This window comes from Cricetulus griseus, chromosome 5 (genome assembly GCF_003668045.3).
Source record: "Cricetulus griseus strain 17A/GY chromosome 5, alternate assembly CriGri-PICRH-1.0, whole genome shotgun sequence".
Lineage (NCBI taxonomy): Eukaryota > Metazoa > Chordata > Mammalia > Rodentia > Cricetidae > Cricetulus > Cricetulus griseus.
Genome location: NC_048598.1, coordinates 104,640,675 through 104,663,823, shown reverse-complemented (window position 1 = coordinate 104,663,823; position 23,149 = coordinate 104,640,675). Strand labels below are relative to the sequence as shown.

General features: G+C 40.6%; 1 protein-coding gene and 1 pseudogene across 1 annotated transcript; both read left to right on the top strand.

The window, feature by feature from the left end:
- The first annotated feature begins 11,362 nt into the window (after positions 1 to 11,362).
- Positions 11,363 to 15,025, top strand: LOC100754439 (chromosome-associated kinesin KIF4A). The gene has a single exon (XM_027419548.1). The coding sequence runs from the start codon at positions 11,363 to 11,365 to the stop codon at positions 15,023 to 15,025; it is 3,663 nt and encodes a 1,220-aa protein (XP_027275349.1).
- A 904-nt stretch (positions 15,026 to 15,929) lies between these two features.
- Positions 15,930 to 22,729, top strand: LOC100754724 (annotated as a pseudogene).
- Positions 22,730 to 23,149: the final 420 nt, after the last annotated feature.

Genomic DNA, 23,149 nt, shown 5'->3' with positions numbered 1-23,149 from the left:
AAATCTGATCTTAGGTCATGAAGAATTCCAGAGCTGAGCAGAGTGCTAGAGCAGAAGCTGAGAGTCTGGAGAAGAGCTAAGCAGCAAGAGAGAGGAAAAGTGCAGCTTTGTAATGTCATACGACCAAGGCCAGAGGCCGGCTTTTATATCCGCTTGTGTCTATTACAGGGTGACCCCCCCCTTCTCTCCAGTGCTTTCCTCCATTAATCATGGTGAGGCAGATGTGACACAGGGTTCCAGATCCATCTTATCCTTTTGTCCTTAGTTATTGATGGGGACTTGTTACTGTCCAAATGGCAGTTTCAGTTTTCTCCGTTGTGAGTATGTATAAGATATAATGGTGAGGGCCAGGCATTGGTGGCGCATGCCTTTAATCCCAGTACTCGGGAGGCAGAGGCAGGCGGATCTCTGTGAGTTCGAGGCCAGCCTGGTCTCCAGAGTGAGTGCCAGGATAGGCTCCAAAGCTACACAGAGAAACCCTGTCTCGAAAAACATAATATACATATATATACATATATATGTATATATATGTATATATATACATACATATATATATATTCTTCTCATATATATATATATATATATATATATATATATATATATATATATGAGAAGAAATGTGTAAGATATAATGGCGAGGGTGTGTGTGTGTGTTTGTGTGTGTGTGTGTGTGTGTGTGTGTGGCATGAGGTGCAGCTGGAGAGATGTTTCAGTGGTAAAGAGCACTGACTCCTATTCCAGAGGACTCAGGTTCAATTCCCAGGAGATCTGATGCCCTCTTCTGGCCTTTACAGGCATGCACATTGTATACACACACACACACACACACACACACACACACACACACACACACACACGCAAAATAACAATAATCTTTTTTTTTTTTGGTTTTTCGAGATTTTTCAAGACAGGGTTTCTTTGTATTGCTTTGGAGCCTGTCCTGGAACTTGCTCTGTAGACCAGGCTGGCTTTGAACTCACAGAAATCCACCTGTCTCTGCCTCCCAAGTGCTGGGATTAAAGGCATGTGCCTCCAAAGCCCAGCTGATAAATAATATTTTTAAAAAAGTAAAAGAAAGTACAGGATTTCTCCTGGTCCTCAGAAATCCCAGGTATGCTGAGTGGCTCTGATCCCCATGCTTGGGAATCAGAGGCGGGAAGAATTCTTTCAGCAAGTTCCAGGCTACCTGGGTCTGCATAGTAGGATACTGTCTCAAAAAAAACAAAACAAAAAACCCACAAAAAACCAAAAAAACAAACAACAACAACAACAAACAAAAAACAAACAAAAGATATAGAGACAGAGACAGACAGACAGAGATGATAGATAGACAGATAGATAGATGAAAGGAAGATAACAGACAGATAGAGAAATAGAAAGACATATGATTTTAGAAACAAAAGAGAATGATATAACCTCTCTCCTACCCCTTGAGACAGAAGAGATTAAACCCAGGGAAATGTGGATGCTATGAAATACCCACTCCAACACTGGTTCCTTTTTAAAAACTTGTTTATTTTATGTGTATGGGTGTTTTGCTTACGTCTATGTCTGTGCACCACCTGCATGCCGGTGCCTTTAGAGGTCAGAAGAATGCTTCAGATCTCCTGGAACTGGGGCATCAAACAACTGTGAGCTGCCACGTGGGCACTAGGAATTGAACCTGGGTCCTCTGAAAATAGCCAGTGCTCTTAACCTCTGAGCTATCTTTCCAGCCTAGCACTAGTCCCTTTAAAAATCCACTGTGAGAACAACAACATAAGTAAAACATTTTGATCTAGTGATAAGTGTTTAGACTTTCAAGGTAAACTAGGAGAGGAATAATGTCAAATGCATTTATTTCTAGCACTTTTGAACTTGATACTAACAGTATAAACCAACAAAAGAAGAATTAATGAGCTAGATATTGTAAGAATTTAAGATTTCCTCCTTGAGGGGGCTGGAGAGATGACTCAGGGGTTAAGAGCACTGATTGTTCTTCCAGAGGTCCTGAGTTCAATTCCCGGTAACCACATGGTGGCTCACAACCATCTATAATGAGATCTGGTGCCCTCTGCTGGCGTGCAGGCAGAAGACTGTATACATAATAAATAAAAAAAAATTAAAAAAAAGATTTCCTCCTTGAAACATCCTGCTACCAGTATAAGAGGATATGCTACATACTACAGCATTATGTTTGCAAAATCATATATTTGATAAAAGATTTTCTAGAATATGTGAAGATCGCTAAGCATTCAACAGTGAAAATCAGACAATCCAACCATTGAAAGACGCAAGCTGACATTTTACCATTAAAGATTGTTGCGTATGTATGCTGTGTATGTATTTGATCACACTGTGAACCCAGAGATTGCATTATTTACTGGAAAAACCTGTTTCTAGTTGTGGTGTGGCTCAGCCCTAGCACACACACATTTAATCCAGGAGTGTTCTGCTTGAATATTGTAAATAGGAGATTAAATAAAGTCAACCATAGGTCAAGAGGTGGAGCAAGCAACCACTTGACAAGAAGTAACAAGAAAAAAACCATAGAGAGTAAGAGGAAGTCAGGAGGATGGATAGAGAGATGCACAGGAAGTAGAAGGGAGGGACATTGAGTTTGAGTAGACTTGTTTGAAATGAGAGGAGAAGGGAGAGGTGCTGGGAGGAAGGTCAGCTGGGTGCTTTCTCTGCTTCTTTTAGCTAGCAGGCTTTGGGCTGGAGAGATGGCTCAGCTGTTAAAGGCTAGGCTCACAACCAAAATAGCTAGCAGGCTTTGACCCCAGTGTCTGACTCTTGAGTTTTTATTGGTAAAATCTAACAACTTGAGTCTTTACTGGTAAAATTTAAAAACAACAAGAGATAGCCATGAAAAGTTGCTCAGATCATTAGCTATTAGGGAAATGCAAATTAATTTCATAATTAGATATGTATATGCATGAACAATGGCTAAAGGAAAAAATGCAATCAATTGACATCATCAGATGCTGTTGGTGGTACAAGGAACAGGTTGTTTGTTTCATTCCAGATGGCCAGTTTCCTAATAATAAAAATTAAATATGACTCAGCATTGGTACTTTCTGGTTAGGAGACAAGATTTTTAAAGGTACTGATTTTGCCCTTAGAGTCAACACACCTGCTGAAATATTTAGTTCTCAGAATATATATATATATATATATATATATATATATATATATATATGTGTGTGTGTGTGTGTGTGTGTGTGTGTGTGTGTGTGTGTATACATACACATATACATATATAATTTATCTTCATGTGCACAAGAGTGTAGGGGTCACCCTTAACTGACACTCCAGCCAGGGCTTCAGGTACTGACTTCAATCAACACAAAAACTTCAATCAAGTTGAGACTTCAACCTAGATCTTCAATCAAGCAAATCCCATCAAACAGGGACTGAATACAATCCATTCAAGACTTTCACTATACTAACATTTTCTTCCTACAGGATCCCACGAGGCTATCATCATCCCATTTCAGCAGGAAGTAACTTGGAGAATACTACACCCCCTTTCCCCCATTGTTGCCACTAAGGATAATGTATAGCTAGTTAGGGATAGTTTCCTATTGTTTAGAGTTGGGATTGGAAGGGGATGTTCAGGCTTGGATACCTCTTTCAGATGACTTTAGGTTTTAGCTGAAATAGACATAGTTAGGATGTGAATTAGCAGATTATTGTATCTTCTTGTATTTCACCCTATGATTGTTAATTATGGATACTTTATACTGTTAAGTTTTAATCCTCTTTTAGACTAAAAGGGGAATTGTAGGGGTCACCCTGACCACACCTCCTGGGGCTGGCTACCAGTGGACAGGGTGATGTGAGGGTAGTTTAAGAGTCGGGGACACACGTGGGAAAGCCTCCTTTCCCTGCTGCTTCGGCTTGCTTTGCTTTCCTGCCATTTGGCTAGGTGCTCAGTAAGTAAGGCATATTCCCTAATAAAATACCTTAATCATATCGGTGAGTCACCGTTTATATCTGCTTATACAAGAGTTTTGCCTTTTGTGTGTATTTGTACTGTTTTCATGCAGTACTTAATAGAGGCCAGAAGAAGACATTGGGTACCCTGAAACTGGAGCACTTGCTGATCTTGCAGAGGATAGGGTTCCTGGCACCCACATGACTGCTCACAAATGTTTGTAACTCTATTTCCAGAGAACTGATGCTCTCTTCTGTTCTCTGCGGCTCTACACACACACAGTGCACATATATGGATACAGGCAAAACACCTGTAAAACAAATAAAGAAAATACCTAGAGGCAGATATTGGGGTTCAAACTGAAGATCAGGGAAGCAAAGTAGCCAAGCTACCAGAGAGCTCTTACCTCTAACAGGGCTGGGGTGATCCTATTCTCAATGTTGGCAGAGATGAATGCCTGATATTGAGACCTTGCTCCTGTCTTACATACATCCCTAGTGCTGGGATTAGAGGTGTATGATCCCAGATGCTGAGATCACCTGTGTGTGAGATGTTTCTCTTTAGGACCTGGTCAATTTCATTGTAGCTCAGTGTGGCCTTGAACTAACAGAGATCCATCCACTTGTCTCTTGAGTCCTGGGATTGAAGGTGTATGCCACCACTGCCTGGCTCTACAGCTAGCTAGTATGGCTGTTGGGATTAAAGGTATGTATTACCATTGCCTGTCTCTATGCCTTGTAGCTAGTTTTGCTTTCTGTATCCTCAGGCAAGCTTTAATAAATAATAAATAATATATTACACACCCCATCTTATCTCTAACTTCTCTAACTGCTCTTCTTGATTGCTCCAGAAGAAGCAGAGGATTCTCCCAGACCCTGTCCTACAATATTTTGCAACTTGATTTTTTTTTACTCAATTTCTCTGAGTTAAGTTCTTTATGATATGTATCTATTTTCTCATTTTAATGGAATGTATCTGTATGCTTTTGTTTCTCTCCTTATTTTCAGATAGTTATGTTGTAACCAGTTTTTTTTTCTTATTACAAACAATACTGCATTAAAAAGGGTTGTGTTAGGGTTTCTATTGCTGTGAAGAGACACCATGACTACAGCAACTCTTATAAAGGAAAACATTTATTTGGGGCTGGCTTATAGTTCAGAGGGTTAGTCCATTATTGTCATTGTGGGAAGCATGGTGGTGTTCAGGCATGTGCTTAAGAAGAGCTGAGAGTTCTACATCCGGATTGACAGGCAGCAGGGAGAGTGAGACACTGGGCCTGGATTGAACATCTAAAACCTCAAAGCTCACCCCTGGTGGCACACTTCCTTCAACAAGGCCACACCTACTCCAACAAGTTCATACCTCCTAATAGTGCCACTGCCAACAGGCCTATCAGGGCCATTTTCATTCATACTATCAAACAGGTCTCTTAGGCATGCTTGCAACTCACATTCTTCTAGGATCACTCTCAATTTTAATTACATTTTGTAATTTTGGTTGAAGAGTTGCTAAAACTACAATTGTACGGTGCTATCTACAGAGACAGATTTTAATTTGTGTTTGTATAATGGAGGCTAATTATATTTCATTGCTTTTTGTAAGGCTACCCAAGTATTTTTTCTGTAAAATGTAATTTTAATTTCTTTTTATTCTGCAGTCTATATAGTATTATATCAGACTGGTAGTAATAAAAGCAATAGGAGAAGGGAAGATAATAATAGAAATAGAACTTGAATTTTTAAAAAACACTACAGTGCTACTGGTGATAAACTAAATTAGGGCAGGTATGATGACACATACCTTTAATCCTAGCATTTAGGGTAGAGGCAGGTGGATTTCTGTGAGTTTGAGGCCAGATGGGTCTACAGGACACATTCCAGGCTAGCCAGAGCTACACAATAAGACTATGTCTCAGAAAAATATTAAACTATTAATTTCATATTTGTTGACCAGAAAAAGAGAAGCCTAAGTATTTTTAACACTCAGTATTCATGAACTTAAAACATATCCATATATATTATATAAGGTGAATACATATGAGTATATATATATTTGTATTTGCTCCATCAGGCTGAGGTCCTGACCATCTGGAATTCGGCACTGTTTGGTAAACATCAAAGTTTGTTCAAAGAATATGTAAATTCCATTTTACTTTATATGTTGATATTTACCTTGGACAAGATCCAATAGGGTTCCTTCAGTATCATAAAACTTTACTCTTTCATGCATTGTGACCCTTTTTATCCATTCTTCTACAGGTGCGATGTCGAAAAATAAAAGATAAACAACTTTTTATATGTTGTATTGGTGAAATTGGAAGTTATGTGAACACTACCAAAAATGATACCTTTTCCCTTTAAAATCATTTTGACTACATTTATGTGTCAAATTTCACATATTTTCCTGTAAACATTTTTTTTCTGATAAAATAATAGAAAATAAATCATGAGTTGGGCGTTGGTGGCACATGCCTTTAATCCCAGCACTCGGGAGGCAGAGGTAGGCGGATCTCTGTGAGTTCGAGGCCAGCCTGGTCTGTAGAGTGAGTGTCAGGATAGGCTCCAAAGCTACACAGAGAAACCGTCTCGAAAAACCAAAAAAAAAAAAAAAAAAAAAATCATGAAATGATTTTACTACCACAGCAATGTATCTTGATGCCAATAAATTTAGATCATGATTTATCTCCTACAGCTACAGTGAGGAAAAAGAAAATCATAACTCTTTTGTGAAACAGTATAATATTATTTTAAAGTACCTGTCAAAAAAAGGTACAGAGGCCGGGCGTTGGTGTCGCATGCCTTTAATCCCAGCACTCGGGAGGCAGAGGCAGGCGGATCTCTGGGAGTTTGAGGCCAGCCTGGTCTCCAGAGTGAGTGCCAGGATAGGCTCCAAAGCTACACAAAGAAACCCTGTCTGGAAAAACCAAAAAAAAAAAAAAAAAAAAAAAAGAGGTACAGGACCTGAGGGTGGCTGAAGAAGGAGGTTTCTATTCTGCCTGGGTCCTCTGCCATTTTGTTTAGCCCCAAAATAAAAACACAAACACTCTATTAATTATTAAACTGTTTGGCTGATGGTTTAGGCTTCTTATTGGCTAGCTCTCTCTTAATTATTAACCCATTTCTATTAATCTATGTATTACCACGAGGCTGTGGCTTACCTGTAATCCAGCATGCTACTCCTTCTGCAGCATGGTGTCTCTTCCTTGAGGCTTCTCTCTCTTTCCTCTCCCCTGAATTCTCCTGGTCTGGTAGCCCTGCCTATACTTCCTGCCTGGCTACTGGCCAATCAGTGTTTTATTAGTCAACCAATAAGAGAAACATATATACAGAAGGACATCCCTCATCAGGTGGCAATGCTGAATTTGACCAAACATGTAAGGAAGAATTAATAGCATTTCTTATCAAACTATTCTCCATAAATGAGGCAGAAGGATTACATCTTAACATATTCTACAAGGCAGTGTTACCTCTAGTTGGACTTTTTTGGACCAACAGCTTCCAAATAATGGCACAGAGACTTCTTATTAATTGTGAGAGGTTGACCTTACCTTAGGCTTGTTCCCAACTAGCTCTTTAAAACTTAAGTCAACCTGTTTATATTCTGCCATGTGGCTCATTACCTCTCCTCCATACAGTAATTTGATATCCTCTGTGTCAGATTCCTCCTAGAGTTCTTATCTCTGCCTGGAAGTCCTGCCTATCCTCTGGTGCCTAACTATTGGCCATTCAGCTCTTTATTTAACCAGTCAGAAGGTGCCTTGAGGAGGTGAGTTAAAACAGCAATGCATCTTCACACTGTGTGATCAAATATCCCACAACAGTTACCCTGAATCCAAAGCAGATGTGGGCAGACTATAAAGAGAAAACTCCAAGCCAACATTCCTGATGAACCTTTAGGTAAAATATCCCAAACAAATACTGGAACACTGGGACCTGAAGAGATCACTCAGTGGTTAAGAGCACTTGCTGCTCTTCTAATGGATCTGGGTTCAGTTCCCAGCAACCACTTGGCCAACACAGCCACTGTAACTCCAGTTCCAGGGGTTCAAACACCATCTTCTGGTCTCTGTGAGCTCTGCACATACGTGGTGCTGCTGTGGGATAATCTGTCTGTATACTGTGAATATGTGTTACTCTCATGGTTGATAATAAAGCCGATTTGGCCTATAGCAAAGCAGAATAAGGCTAGGCAGGGAAACCAAACTGAAAATGCAGAGATGAAGATGGGTGGGATATGAGCCAGTCACCAGAGGAACAAGACGTGCTAGAGAACAAGTAAAGCCACGAAGCCACGTGGCAAAATATAGATTAATAGACAGGGGTTAATTTAGTTGTTCAAGCTAGTTAATAACAAGCCCAAGTTATAGGCCAAACATCTTGTAGTCAATATAAGCTTCTGTGTAATTATTTGGAATCAGGTGGTCAGGACAAAAGAAATGCTCTACCCCCATTTACATGGTGTACCACCATATGTGTAGACGAAACATTCACACACATAAAATAAGAATAAATAAATATTTAGAGATACTAAAAAATGTAAGACACTAGGACAGTAAGAAGATCTCTCACCATGGGATCTATCACAGAGATTCAAGGATAGTTCATTAACAAGAAAGCAAACAACAGAGTTTAAAATAGGCAGTTCTCAAAAGAAGACATGAAAATGGCCAGCTGGTATATAAAACATCACCAGCCACCTTGGGAATGTGATTCAAAACCATGGCACATTGTAGATACAATGCCTGATAGAATGGCCATAATGAAAAAGACAAAAGATAATAAGTGCTGGTAAGGATGTTATAAACAGTAACCCTTCAGCACTGTTATGGGGATGTAAACCAATGCAGCCATCAGGAAATACAGAATGGAGATGTCTCAAAATGTTAAAAATAATCCAGCGATCCTACCACTGGGTATGTAGTTAAAGGAAGTTGAATCGATGTGTCAAGGAGATACCTGTCAGCCTCCATCTTACTTTTGTAGTTCTATTCACACTAATCAGAACAGGCACTCACTCAAAATGTCCATTCTCATTGGGATGAAGGCTGGAAATGCACTATACGTAAACACGCATATGAATACTGTGAAATCTTGTTATTTGAGACGACAGGGATGAATCTGGAGAACATTATATTAGGTGAAATAACCCAGGCACAGAATGACAAATAGCAGCATTGTCTCATTCACACGTAGGATGTCAGGAAGCTGCTTTTATAGGACAGAACTGAATGGGGGTTCCCAGAGTTTGGGTGTTAGGTGCTAGGGAGAGATGGGAGGATATTAGTCATGGAGACATAGTTATACTTAGATGGGAGGATGGAAAGTACCAGAATAGGAAGACAGAGACAGAAATAAAGGGAGATTGTTGGGGTTAAGGTACATGGGAGAGATGATAGGTAGTGAGGAGAGACTTGGCAATGAATACAAATGGCCATAGTGTTTCTGCCCTTGGTGATGAAATGATCTAAAATTGAACTGAAAGATTATTGTACAACTGTGCAGTAAGGCTGTCTTAAAAATATAATACTGCCAGTGTGTGTTTGGCAGATGACTTTAATCCCAACACTCTGGAGACAGGCAGGAAGATTTCTTTGTTTTTGAAGCCAAATTCTAGGCCAGTGAAAGCTACATAGTTAGACCCAGTTTCAATAAAATAAAGTATTAAGGGCTAATGTTCTACTAAGGATAAAATCACTGAAACATATTGTATAAGAGTAGATGGCAAGCTGGGCGGTGGTGGCGCATGCCTTTAATCCCAGCACTTGGGAGGCAGAGGCAGGCAGATCTCTGAATTTGACGGCAGCCTGGTCTACAGAGTTCCAGGACAGCCTCCGAAGCTGTAGAGAAACCCTGTCTTGAAAAACAAACAAACAGACAAACAAACAAGAGTTGATGACAATTAGTTAAAATGTATAGTTAAACATTAAAAAAATTAAGACATAAACAATATCCCTATAGTAGAAGTAAAATGGAATCGCAAAATTAACATAAAATGAAGACAGAAAAAAAGGAAATAGGAAACCCGAAGGTAACTAACAGGGAAGTAAAACTTAGTTCTATTTTCGAGATGGTAGATTTCAGTAGAACCAAATAAACAATTATGTTAAGTGTAACTGGTCTATAATAACAATCGAAAAACTGAGTTCTCAGAAGATGAAACACGAATAACTGAAGAACACTTAAAGATGTTCAAAGTCCTTAGCTATCAGGGAAATTCGAATTAAATCTACTTTCAGATTTCATCTTACCCCTGTGAGAATGGCCTAAGCTATGGATACACATAGAAGAATTAATTTTCAAAATTGTGCCTATAGTAATAATATTTTACTTCAGGCTAGTGGAAATACAATTTAGAGAGTCTGAATTTTAAGATGAGCATTTTGCAAAGAAAATAAATCACCAAACATAAAAAAAACCTCTCCATTAGTTCAGGCATGTAGGTGCCACATAGTGTGGCTGTATGTGGACTGCCTTGGACATCAATCCGTGACTCCCACCTTGCTTGAATTAGGGGATCTTTTTTTTTGATATTTTGTAGAGGAGAGATGTCTCTGGGGATTCTCCTGCCTCTGCCTCATCTCTCCATGGGAACCCAGGACTACATGTTCACAATACATGAACCACATACTCAGTAACAGGACTTGGTGTAACGAGTCCAAGTGATTTTAGAATGTTCCCAATTCTGAAAGAAAATTAAGCCACCAAGAAATGGTATATCTGTCAAACTATCTTATTTAGGTTGACTAATAGCTATCTGGTAGAACTCAAAATATTTTTTAGCAAAATTGTAAAACAAAAGTATACCAAAAATGAAATGTTGGGAGTGGATTTCAAAAAACAAATATGAAAGGTGGCTCTTGATGATCGCATGACATTGTTGGCAGAAGTCAAGAAGACCTCTAAATAAATGGAACGATCTCATGGTCATCACTTGGAAACTCTACATTATTAAAATGGCAATGTTAACCAAATTTATTTAAATATTAAACACAATCTCAGCAGGCTATTATGTAGTCAGTGGCAAGGCTATTCTAAAACTAACGAAACCAGAAGGATGCAGGCTAGGAAAAAAACAGTCATTTCAGGAAAAGTGCATTGAGGCTTCTTCATTCGCACAATGCCACACTCTCAAGACAACATGGCATTAACAAAAACGTTAAGAATATGGATCCAAGCACTACTATAGATTTCAAAACAGATGCTAAAAAAGTTCCATCAGGAAACAAAACAAAACAAAACAATACTCCTCAATGTAAGGTGCTGGAGTGCAGGCAAAACTGTCTGTAGCAGTCTTGGGCTCTGCCCACTGCCTGCCTGCTCTCTGATTGGCTGGTGCCTCTGAGGAGGTCAGGAAACAGCGGTTAAAACTCCAGTTGGGCGGGGCCAGGAGACAAGGTAGACCAAGGGAAGGGCGATTAGTTTGAGCAGATGCTGGACTAGGATCATGAAGGAAGAGGTGAAGGGAATTCCTGTGAGAGTGGCATTGCGTTGCCGCCCTCTGGTCCCTAAAGAGATTGGCGAAGGCTGTCAGATGTGCCTGTCCTTTGTGCCTGGGAAGCCTCAGGTGGTGATTGGTACTGATAAATCCTTTACCTATGATTATGTGTTTGACCCCTCCACTGAACAGGAGGAGGTCTTCAACACAGCAGTAGCACCTCTCATTAAAGGTATATTTAAGGGTTACAATGCCACTGTCCTGGCTTATGGACAGACTGGCTCCGGAAAAACCTACTCTATGGGAGGTGCATATAGTGCAGATCAAGGCTCTGAACAGACCGTCGGGGTCATTCCTAGAGTAATACAACTTCTTTTCAAAGAAATGGATGAAGAGAGAGACTCTGAGTTTACACTGAGCGTGTCTTACTTGGAGATTTACAACGAAGAAATTTTGGACCTTCTATGCTCACCTTGCGAGAAAGCTTCTCAAATACATATTCGGGAGGATCCCAAGGCGGGAATAAAGATTGTGGGACTCACCGAGAGGACGGTTTCAGATGCCTCTGACATGGTTTCCTGTTTGGAGCAGGGAAACAACTCTAGGACTGTAGCTGCCACAGCTATGAATTCACAGTCTTCCCGCTCCCATGCTATCTTCACAATTTCCGTAAGGCAAAGGAAGAAAACGGACACGAACAGCAGCTTTCACTCGAAGCTGTGTCTGGTAGATCTCGCTGGATCAGAAAGACAGAAGAAAACCAAGGCGGAAGGTGACCGCCTGAAAGAGGGCATTCATATTAACCAAGGACTCCTGTGCCTGGGAAATGTAATCAGTGCTCTTGGGGATGGCAAAAAGGGTGGGTTTGTGCCCTACAGAGATTCCAGGTTAACTCGCCTGCTTCAAGATTCTCTGGGAGGCAACAGCCACACTCTTATGATTGCCTGTGTGAGTCCTGCTGATTCCAGTCTAGAGGAAACATTAAACACCTTACGCTATGCCGACAGAGCCAGAAAAATCAAGAATAAACCTGTAGTTAATACTGATCCCCAGACAGCTGAACTTAATCACCTGAAGCGTCAGGTTAAACAGCTGCAGGTCTTGTTGCTACAGACTCGCGGAGGAAGCCTGCCCGGATCTATAAATCTGGAACCATCTGAGACTCTCCGATCTCTGATGGAGAAGAATCAGTCTCTGGTTGAAGAGAATGAAAAATTAAGCCATGCTCTGAGTGAGGCAGCTGGTCAGACAGCCCAGATGTTGGAAAGGATCCTTACAACAGAACAAGCAAATGAAAAAATTAACACCAAGCTACAAGAGCTCAGGCATCACGCAGCCTGCAAACTGGATCTTCAAAAGCTTATGGAGACTTTGGAAGACCAGGAACTAATAGAAAATGTAGAGACAATTCATAGTCTGCAACAAGTGATCATTCATCTATCAGATGAAACTGTTGCTTTCCTGGCTGCAGCCACTGAATCGGCAATGGAACTAGATGCTCAAGTGGTCGACCGTCCAGAGACTAGTAGGTCTTGTGATTCTTTCACCACCCAGTATGCTCTGCGTCAAGCTCAGATGGCTAAGGAACTCACTGAGTTGAATAAAGCCCTTACACTGAAAGAGGCCCTAGCTAGGAAGATAACTTTCAGTGGCCAACTACAGCCCATTCAGGGACAGTATGAGGCTAACATCAAAAGTCTAGAGTCAGAAGTCAGCATTCTGCAGAAGGAAAAGGAACAATTACTTCTGGAACTTCAGACGGCCAAGAAGGATGTCAACCAAACCAAGTTGAGTGAGCACCGTCGCAGATGTCTACAAGACCTGGAGGCTCAAATAGCTGGTTTGAAGAAGAAGCTAAACGAACAGTCCAAGCTTCTGAAACTGAAGGAGTCCACAGAGAATACTGTCTCCAAACTGACTCTGGAGATACAGATGATGAAAACCCAGCGAGTACAGTTAATGCGTCAGATGAAGGAAGATGCTGAGAAGTCTAGACAGTGGAAGCAACAAAAGAACAAAGAAGTAATCCAGTTAAAAGAACAAGACCGCAAGAGGCGATACGAGCTGCTTAAGCTTGAAAGAGACTTCCAGAAACAGTCCAATGTGCTCAGGCGCAAAACTGAAGAGGCAGCAGCTGCCAACAAGCGGCTCAAGGATGCCCTCCAAAAGCAACAAGAAGCCACAGACAAACGGAAAGAAACTCAGAGCCGGGGAATAGAAAGCACAGAAGCACGAGTGAAGAACTGGCTTAGAAATGAAATTGAAGTTAGGATCAGTACCGAGGAAGTCAAACTACATCTGAATGACCTTCTGGAAGAGCGAAAGATCCTGGCCATGAATGTGGCTCAACTGAGAGAAAATAAGGAACCTGGCGAGAACCCACCCCCTAAACTCCAGAGGAGTGCATCCAATAGTGATGAAGTATGTGGTCATGTGTCAGAGCTAGAGAATTCTATTACAAAGCAGATAAGAAGCCTAGAGTCTGAAATGGAACTCAGGAGTGCTCAGATTGCAGACCTACAGCAAAAGCTCCTGGATGCAGAAAGTGAAGACAGGTCAAAACGACACTGGGAGAATATCACTACAATTCTGGAAGCCAAATGTGCCCTAAAATATTTGGTTGGAGAGCTGGTCTCCTCTAAACTATGTGTCAGTGAGCTTGAAAGCAACCTGAAACAGACCCAGGCCAGCTGTTCTAAAATGCAGATGATGCTGTTTGAGGAGCAGAGTCATCTTGTTGTGGTAGAGACAGAGTTGAAAGCTGAGTTGCTTAAGGTGGAGCAAAAGCACCAAGAGACGGTGCTGGCCCTTCTCAGTCAGCTGCAGCAAAGGCCAACAGCAGAGAAGCCGCCAGAGGTGTGGGTGAGTGGGAAGGAACAGCAGCTGCTGGACACATTGCAGTGTCAGGACGAACAGGTTAGGAAAATGCAAGAATTGTGTGAGCAAAACCAGCAGCTTCTCCAAGAGAATGAAATCATCACACAGAAACTGACCCTCCTTCAAGGGGCCAAAGGCCAGAAACTTCATCTCGGCAAGGATGGCCTTCAATCTCCAGATTCTTCCTTTGATTACATCCCAACTCTGCCCAAACCATCCCGTGTTAGAGACAAGTTCCTGGAACAGAGCATGGACACTGAGAATTCTGCAAATGAGTCTGAAGATGGTGATGCAGATGATGAGGAGTGGAAACCAAGGAAACTGGCTAAAGTGCCCAGGAAGACCATGCAAGGGTGCTCCTGCAGGGGATGGTGTAAGAACAGACACTGTGGGTGCAGGAAACAAGGGGTGGACTGCACTGTAGCCTGTGGCTGTGACCCCACTAAGTGCCGGAACCTCCAGAAAGAACAAGATAGCTTGGGTACTATTGAGTGGAACCAGGATTCTGAAGGCTCCTTCAAACTGGAGGATCCTACAGAGGTGACCCCAGGACTGAGCTTCTTCAACCCTGTCTGTGCCACTCCCAATACCAAGACCCTAAAAGAGACATGTGATATGGGTCAGGTTCTGTTAAGGAAGACTGCTCTTGCAGTTTCCTTAGACCCCCCAGACATAAAATACAGAGCAACAGAATCCCAGGAAAATAAGGCCACAAGAAAGAAGAAGAAACGAGCTCTGACCAACAACAGCAGCTTCTTTTCTGGCTGCTCTCCTACCACAGAAGAGAACCCCTGAGAGTGTAGTCAGCTCAGCTCTTCCCATCCACCCTAGCAGACACTTCCAAGGTACAGCAGGATAGAGGATGGTTTTCTAATGACTTCCCTGGGTTTTTGTTTTCTTGCTATTGAGAAAAAGGGACACAGTATTATGTAACAAAGATGGTCTTCGTTGAGTGTTGGCCCTTTGTCTTCAGACCCACACCCAGGACCATTATTCTCTTCTGCAGAATGGAAGCCACCTACAGAAGACCCAGGGACACTTCAGGAGTCAATCCCCACGTCAATACAGCTCCTTGTTTGTGATCACCCAATCCTGTCTGCTCACAGATGTGAGGCTGATGCCTTCCTCTCTTGAGACTGTCTCAGCTTGAAGGAGAAGCCTGGTCCATATCGAGCCTGGCTCAACTCCTTCACCACACTCAGGAATTGAGCTGGGATCATTCCTGTCTTGACTGTCTGTATTTTAAATGTTTTACCAGCCCCCCAAAATTATTTTCATTTTTAAATGCTAAATAAATCAACCTTAACTATTCCAAAAATGACTATAGACTCTTCTGTACTGTAGTGTACAAAAATGGGTGACAAATTTGTTCAAAGTACAGAAATACAGTAAAAAGTACAGATAGCTGGAACAAAGATAGAGGCAATCCTATAAGGTCTTGGATAGGCAATGATTTTTCTACACATGTCACAAAATGAACAAGTAACAAAACTGAAAAATCCCTGAAAGAAAAAAAGCACAAGATGAAAGGTTTCTGTACCTTGATACTAAGTCTCCCTACTGACACAGTAATCTGAATCAAGCCAAATTAAGATAAAAGACCAGGTTTATTGGTAAAACACTCCCAGGTGACTCTTCCAGCCCCCAGAGATGAGAATGGGAGAAGGGACCAGAAGGAACCACGTAGCTGCTATTCAGGATGCAGTTTAAGTACCCTGTTGGTCTTAAGTATGGCTTGGTGGGTTTTCTGAAGGCTTGTCTGGAGGCAGGTGCAGGTGGGAAGCAGAAGCTAAAACAACAAGGACACAGTCTGAAATGGATACACAGCGTTCATACCTGGTTGTTTCATAGGAATTATCAAAACAAGAGTAAGTATTCTTTGAAACATTCAGGGAAAAGATCCTAGATAGGAAGAAGGCTCACACTGCCATAACTTAGCAATACAGAATGCTGGAAGAAAATGAAGCAACATTTTAAGGGTTTACTTTTCACCTAGAACTCAATAAATATTAACCAGTCTAGGTGGTAAGTGTAAGAGCAAAATAATCACAATTTATACATTGGAAATACAATGAACACAGCCTGAATTTTGAACACTCAGTGTTTGACAAACACTTTATTGTAGGGATTTCCATTTTCCTGTGTTCCTTGTTCTATATGCAGTGGCAAGCTTGTGTGTGGGGGAAATCCTGTTTAGAGGTACTGCTGACCACACCTGCTTGGGGCTGGCCACAGGTGATGTAGCAAGGGTTTAAGTATCAGAGAGGCTCACATGCGGCCCTCTTTTTGATCTTCTGCTCAGCTCTGGTGGGTTACTCCTGCTCCAGTGTAAACCTGGTCACTGGCTCTGTTGGGTGAGTACTATTTCTTAATAAACTACCTGTTATCCATTTAGTTCTGACTCCACATTGGGTTCGGCTTTACTTATGGACTGAGCAGGAGCCAGGAGGGTCTAGACTAACTCTCAGAGTCCTTTCCAGAGGTTGATTCCACAGCTTTTCCTGGACCTGTTCAATCTTCCTCTAGGCCTACTTTACTAGTTATTTCCTGGATGATGATTGTAAGGATCACATTTTCCTTCAAGTAAATGCCTCTTTACAACTGGTCTGTTTCTGCCACACTCTCGGTACAGCTAGAACTTAGAAATTCAGATGCCATGTCTGATTCTTAGGAAGTTACTATGTACAGAAAAGCCCTAAGACCAATGAAAGATGAGTTCTGGGAATGACTAGAGGGCTTTAATACTGACAGCAAGTATTTCAGAATGGAATAAGATGGTACAGGGTTTCCTGACTTTAAAACAAAACAAATTATGTACATCTGTACCTGTATCTATCTATTCATCTGTCACCTATCTCTAGTATAACAACTAGGACAATTTCATTTTTCAAAAACAAGGAATTTCTGTGTCAAGCTCTTCCCTTATACCAGGGCTCCTTGATTCTGTTTTTTGTTTGCCATTTCCTGTCAGGCAGGTGTCTGTAACAGGTGTTTCTGACTTTCCATACTTGCTCAGTCTGCACTGTACTCAGTCTTGAGTGATCTGGATTGGAGAGCTGGGCAGCCCTTTGTTTTGCAGTTATTTTAATTGACTGGAGTGTAGAAGTTTTGTTTTAGTTAGAGTTTCCATTGCTGCTATGAAACACCATGACCAAGTTGAGGAAAGGGTTAATTTGGCTTACACTTCCATATCACTGTTCATCGCTGAAGGAAGTCAGGACAGGGACTCAAACTGGGCAGGATCCCGGGGGCAGGAGCTGATGCAAAGGCTATAGAGGGGCACTGCTTTCTGGCTTGTTTTCCCTGGCTTGCTCAGCTCACCTTCTGAGAGAACCCAGGATCACCAACCCAGGGATAGCACTGCCCACAATGGTCTGGGTCCTCCCCCATTGATCACAACTTGAGAAAATGCCGGCCAGTACAGTTCTACACGAATCATTTAAAGATAATTGAAAAGATGGCATGCAGCTTGTTGATGGATTGCTTCTGAGTTTGGATTTTGGGGTTATCCAACAATAAGCTATTACATGGCATGCAATTACAAAGGATCATGGAGTAAAGGTATATTATTGAGTTTGCTCATTGAGTGGGACTCTGATTCAGTCACTTTCATGTCAGCAAATGTTTGTCCTTATGTCAAAGACCCATCATGTAGTTTTGGTGTGTATTGGTGGGAGAGTCACATTTGAAAGAGAAATGCATAGAAGCTGCTTTGGAATTAATTGTATCTGCACACTGATTTCTGTCTCCGAAGTTCCTGAGTATCTGGCACTGAAATAGATGCCTGCTGTGCTTGTTTGCCCCGTTTACAATGAGTCTGAAGATGGACACCTGTATCAGCAGAGATTTTACTTGGTTTCAGGACTACCTGACTACAGATGGCTTCCTTCTGTATAAACTTGGGAAAGCTTATGGTCATTGCAGTAATTAATAAGAAAAAGACATCTCTTGATATACCAGACTAAGTCAACTATTCAGGAAGTTGCTAGAGCTAACATAAAACAATTCCATAGGAGTTTTTTTTTAAAATAAGGTTATATGGGTAGAAATGACTAAATAAATAAATACCTTGCTCATGGGTGAATTGACAATCCCAACTGCAGTTAAACACTGCAAACCAACAATACTTTTTGCAACTTAGGCATGGAAAGGAAGCCAGAGACAGGATCCAGTTCATTAATAGCACTTTGGATGGTACAGTACCAGGCCAAGGAAGGAAAGGATAGCGTCTTGCAGAGACTGAAAATAATAGCATTTGATGCCAAAACTTCAGCTGTGTCCGTATTCAAGAGCTGTCCATGTATGGGCTGCTTTCTCTTTGGTTTGCCACTGGGTGTCATCAGCATCACGTACTAGGGAATCTGCTCAGTTAATACAGGGAGGAAGGCTTTATACGAGAGTGATAGGAAGTATCTGTCTAAAAGCTAAATGAAAAACTAGGATCTTATAGAAGAGAGCCAAGAGCAGGAGTCGGATGTGGAGGACCTCTATTGCAGAGTTCAGGAACATGTTAGAAAAGAAGGAAGATTAAATCTTTACAGATATAAAATATTGAAAGGATTTGAAATGATTGGAGTCTATTTATTGAATTTAGATATTTAGTCATGATATATTTACAGAAGAGCTCAAGGCTAGACTAGTCTACTTTGTTAGTTCCAGGACAGGCAGGGCAATATAGAGAGATCCTGTCTCAATAATAACAACAACAACAACAACAACAACAACAACAACAACAACAACAACATGGAAGTGTGATTTATAGGGAATACAGTATTTTTACCTACAATATAAATTTCCCTAGATTTTAAATAAAATTTATACAAACAAAATCAAGTCTTTAAAATTTAGGCACTTAAAAAAAACTAGTAACTTTTTTCATGAATCAAATTTAAGAACCTGAGGTTAAAAGTGGTGTGATTTTTTTCTAATGTAGCATGGAATGCTTATCTTACTAGTTATTTTAAAAGTTACTTTTTAACTTTATACTTAGTTTCATTGTTATAATATCGGCATATGGACCCACAAAATGGGGGGAGAGTCTCCTGATTGATCTTTGTAAAATGACTAGGAGATAAAGAGAGTGGCAGCCCCAGCCCATGCCTCTGTAGCACTCAGTGGGCACATCGTCCAGTCCTGCAGGAAGGAGAGGCCCCTTTAGTCTACCTTGCCTTAACCAAAACAGCCCAGTATTTTGTTTCATTTCACTATTATTTTAAATATTGACTTTACTTCTAAAATTTCCATCAATTAAAAAGGATGTTTCCAAAACTAATATCCATCTGTCTGTCTATCTATCTATCTATCTATCCATCCATGTTTATGTTATGTAAACTTTAATAAAAATTTATGATGTAGAATATGGATATATACATTCTTAGTTAGGGTTTCTATTGCTGTGAAGAGACACCATGACTACAGCACTCTTAGAAGAAAGAAAATATTTAATTGAGGTGACAGCTTACGTTATCATCATGGTGGGGAGCATGGTGGTGTACAGGCAGACACGGTGCTTGAGAAGGAGCTGCTACAGGAAGTGGACTGTCTCACCAGACATGGCTCCAGCATACATGAGACCTCAAAGCCAGTATCAACAGTGGCACACTTCCTCCAATAAGATCACACCTACTTTAATAAGGCCACACCTCCTAATAGTGCCACTCCCTTAAGGGACCATTTTCTTTTAAACCACCACATGTACACACAAATAATTTATTGTCACACCTCTATTAAGGCATATCATGATTACATCTATCGTCATGTAATCAGACATGATGTCAACTTAGATGTCATAAGTAGGGACAGCTAAGTTCCCTTCTCCAGTCTTTCAGCTTTGCCACTAAATCAGTCATGACTTCTCATCTTTCATTAAACTTCAGTCATGCAAGTCATGTCTAAGAGTGGGTATTTTGTGATAAACATGCTTACTGGAGATTACTTTGTTAGTTTTGAGGGTTTTGTTTTAGATAATTTTAGAATTTCTATGAGATAAACATTCAGGCGGTGGTTCTTTGAGTGCTTTAGAATCTATTGTGAAGGATCCACTAAGCATTTACAACTGTAGTTTGTGGTTTTGACATTGAGGCTACCTAGGATTTTTCTTGCTTTGGTTGCCAGGGGATCTTCTGGTTTCTGTTGCAGTATTAATCAGCACTGAACTCAAACTCGTGCATTGTTAGAGCTAGGGAACTGTTAGTCATAGTTTTATTGTGTCCATGTATTCTTTTCATAGTTGAAAACCACCCATTTTAATATTCAGTCTTTCATTATTAATGTCACTGATAATGGTATAAATATGCAGTCATGAGGAATTTCAGGAGATACTGGAACTAAATATTCCCAAGTAGAAACTGGAGATAAGTGGAATTCATGCAACAAGTAGACTTCTCTCCAAAGAATAAGGACTCCTGGGAAAACTCACGTTGACGGCCCAATAGTCAAGCCTGTTTTACAGGAAGGAAAAAACCTTAAGTAAATATAGATGCTTTATTCATGAGAATGTCTAGTAAGGAGAGAGACATGAGGAAATAAAGAACCACTAGTGGTTTTCTTCTTGTTTATCACCATCAAGCATTGTGTGTCTTGTCAATCATTGCTCCTAAATAAGAACACAAAGCAAATTTGCATCAATAAAAAGTGATGACTGTGTTCTGTGATTCTTTTATGAGTGAGAGCTTCAGTTCTGTGTTTTCTTTTCACAACTATATAATGATCATCATGTTCTGTTTGTACTGTTAAAATGTATTCATTGGGGAAAAACAAAGTGTGTAAGTGAATACTTTTATTTCTTTTTGCATTGAAATATTGCCCATTTTACCCATTTCCACTTTTCAGTATTTTCATTTGCATTGTCACGTTGCTCACACAGCAGATTTTACAATTTGTTCACCGCTGTGCATTTCCCTTCAATGTGAAATCAGGGTTCTGAGCACTGCTTGCTTGCCAGGAGAAAAATACTTCAAAATCAAGGCAGATCTCTTAACTTAGAAAAAGATTGATATTCTAATTCAGTGATGGGTCCCATGATTAAATACTAGTAACAGATTTCTTCAGGAAATTGGTATTCCACCTTTTCTCTCATTTGCAAAGAAGTTGCTTTTGATTTCTGAAATTTCAAGTTGCAGCTCTTGGTTGAATCTGGTAGTGAGCGACACCTAAGACTATTTCAGAGAATATGCATGTTTTTAACTAGTATCTCATGCATCACTGTGTCCTGAAACCCTTCTTCATTGTGAACATCAATATTTTTGTAGCTTCTATTATCTGAAACTTGTCTGACATTACACTTAGAAATTTTGTTTTTGGGGCTGGAGAGATGGCTTGGTGGTTAAGAGCACTGACTGTTCGTCCAGAGGACTTGTGTTCAATTCCCAGCACCCACATGACAGCTTAAAACTGTCTATAACTCTAGGTACAGGGGGATCTGATACCTTTACCCCAATGCACATAAAATAAAGGTTAAATAAATTATTTTTTAAAAAGAATTTTTGTTTTCTTCCTCATGTATAGATATGGTCTGTAGTGTAAAATGTGCCAAGTGACTAAAAGGTGGTGGAAAGGTCTTCATAATTAGTTAAAGAAATTATGCCTATTGTTGCTTTTAATTGATTTTTAAAAAGATTTATTTATTTATTACATATACATTGTTCTACCTGCATGCTAGAAGAGGGCACCAGATTAAATTGTAGATGGTTGTGAGTCACCATGTGGTAGCTGGGAATTGAAATCAGGACTTCTGGAAGAGCAGTCAGTGCTCTTAACCTCTGAGCCATCTCTCTAGCCCCCCGCTTTTAATGGATTTTATTGCTCATGATGTTTTTGGTAATTTGATTTTGGGGCTCTTGATTTTAGTCTTAGAAAATATTTTCATCATTGCTTCATGATGAAGCATACAGGGAAAAAGCACTATTCTTTTAATGCAGAAATTGTTAAAATAAGCCAATGTGTGATACTCAGACTATTAATTAAACAGAGGGGTTAAGTTTGTCATTTTTTCCAACACAATATTTTAATTGATTATTTGGGAATGTCACACAATGCACTCTGTTCACACTAACTTCCCTGTCCTCCCAGGTCTACTCCCTCCCAACCTTTGTGACTGCCCCCAAGAAAAAGAAGGAGAAGGAGGAGAAGGAGAAGGAAGAGGAGGAGGAAGAGGAAGAGGAGGAAGAGGAGGAGATGGAGGAGGGGGAGGAGGAAGAGGAGGAGGAGTAGGAGGAGGAGGAAGAGGAGGAGGAGGAGAGGAGATACACAAGTTCAATTGGCATTGCCTATATATTCACTGGAGCATGGTGAAATTCCCAGTGGTCAGCCCCTTAAAGAAAACTGAGTCCTCCCCCTCTAAAAAGAAAACCCATAGAGTTCAATTCATGTGTGCTCTTGGGTGTGTGACATCGGCTGGAGCAGTCTATTTAGGAGTTGGGTGGGAGACTGATGCCTTTGTTTGTCTTCTCCTTTCTCCGTTTCCAGTTTTCCAGCTCCTCACTTACCCGGGGCTTCTAGAACTTGGGTTTCAGGATGCTGGCCTGGACTCTGGTGGGACAGGAGGCTTCCCCTGGGGTATAGTCCTGTCACTTTATTTTTACAAATATGCATTTAAAAAATTCTTTGAGTTCAATAGCAAGCCAAGCTCAACCTCCCCCCACAAAAAGAACAAAAAATAACAACAAAACCCCCACCCCCCCCCACACAAAACAAACCAAAACCAAAACCAAAAACAAAAAACTTTCTAGTTGGGACTAAGCTATAAAAGTTTGTTAAAGTCTGTATTACTCTTGATTTGTGACAGTGACTCAGGGCATCAATTGTAAACCTTTGTTTTTCTAAAATAAAGTAATAAAAAACCTAAAATCATAAAAATAAAAGAAGCCCAAGGAGTTCCCTGCTCCACCAGAGTCCATCCTGCCACCCAGATCCCAGGGG

What these genes read in the sequence shown, in the direction of transcription:
- LOC100754439 (XM_027419548.1), top strand. Translation starts at nt 11,363, where the DNA reads ATGAAGGAAGAGGTGAAGGGAATTCCTGTGAGAGTGGCATTGCGTTGC.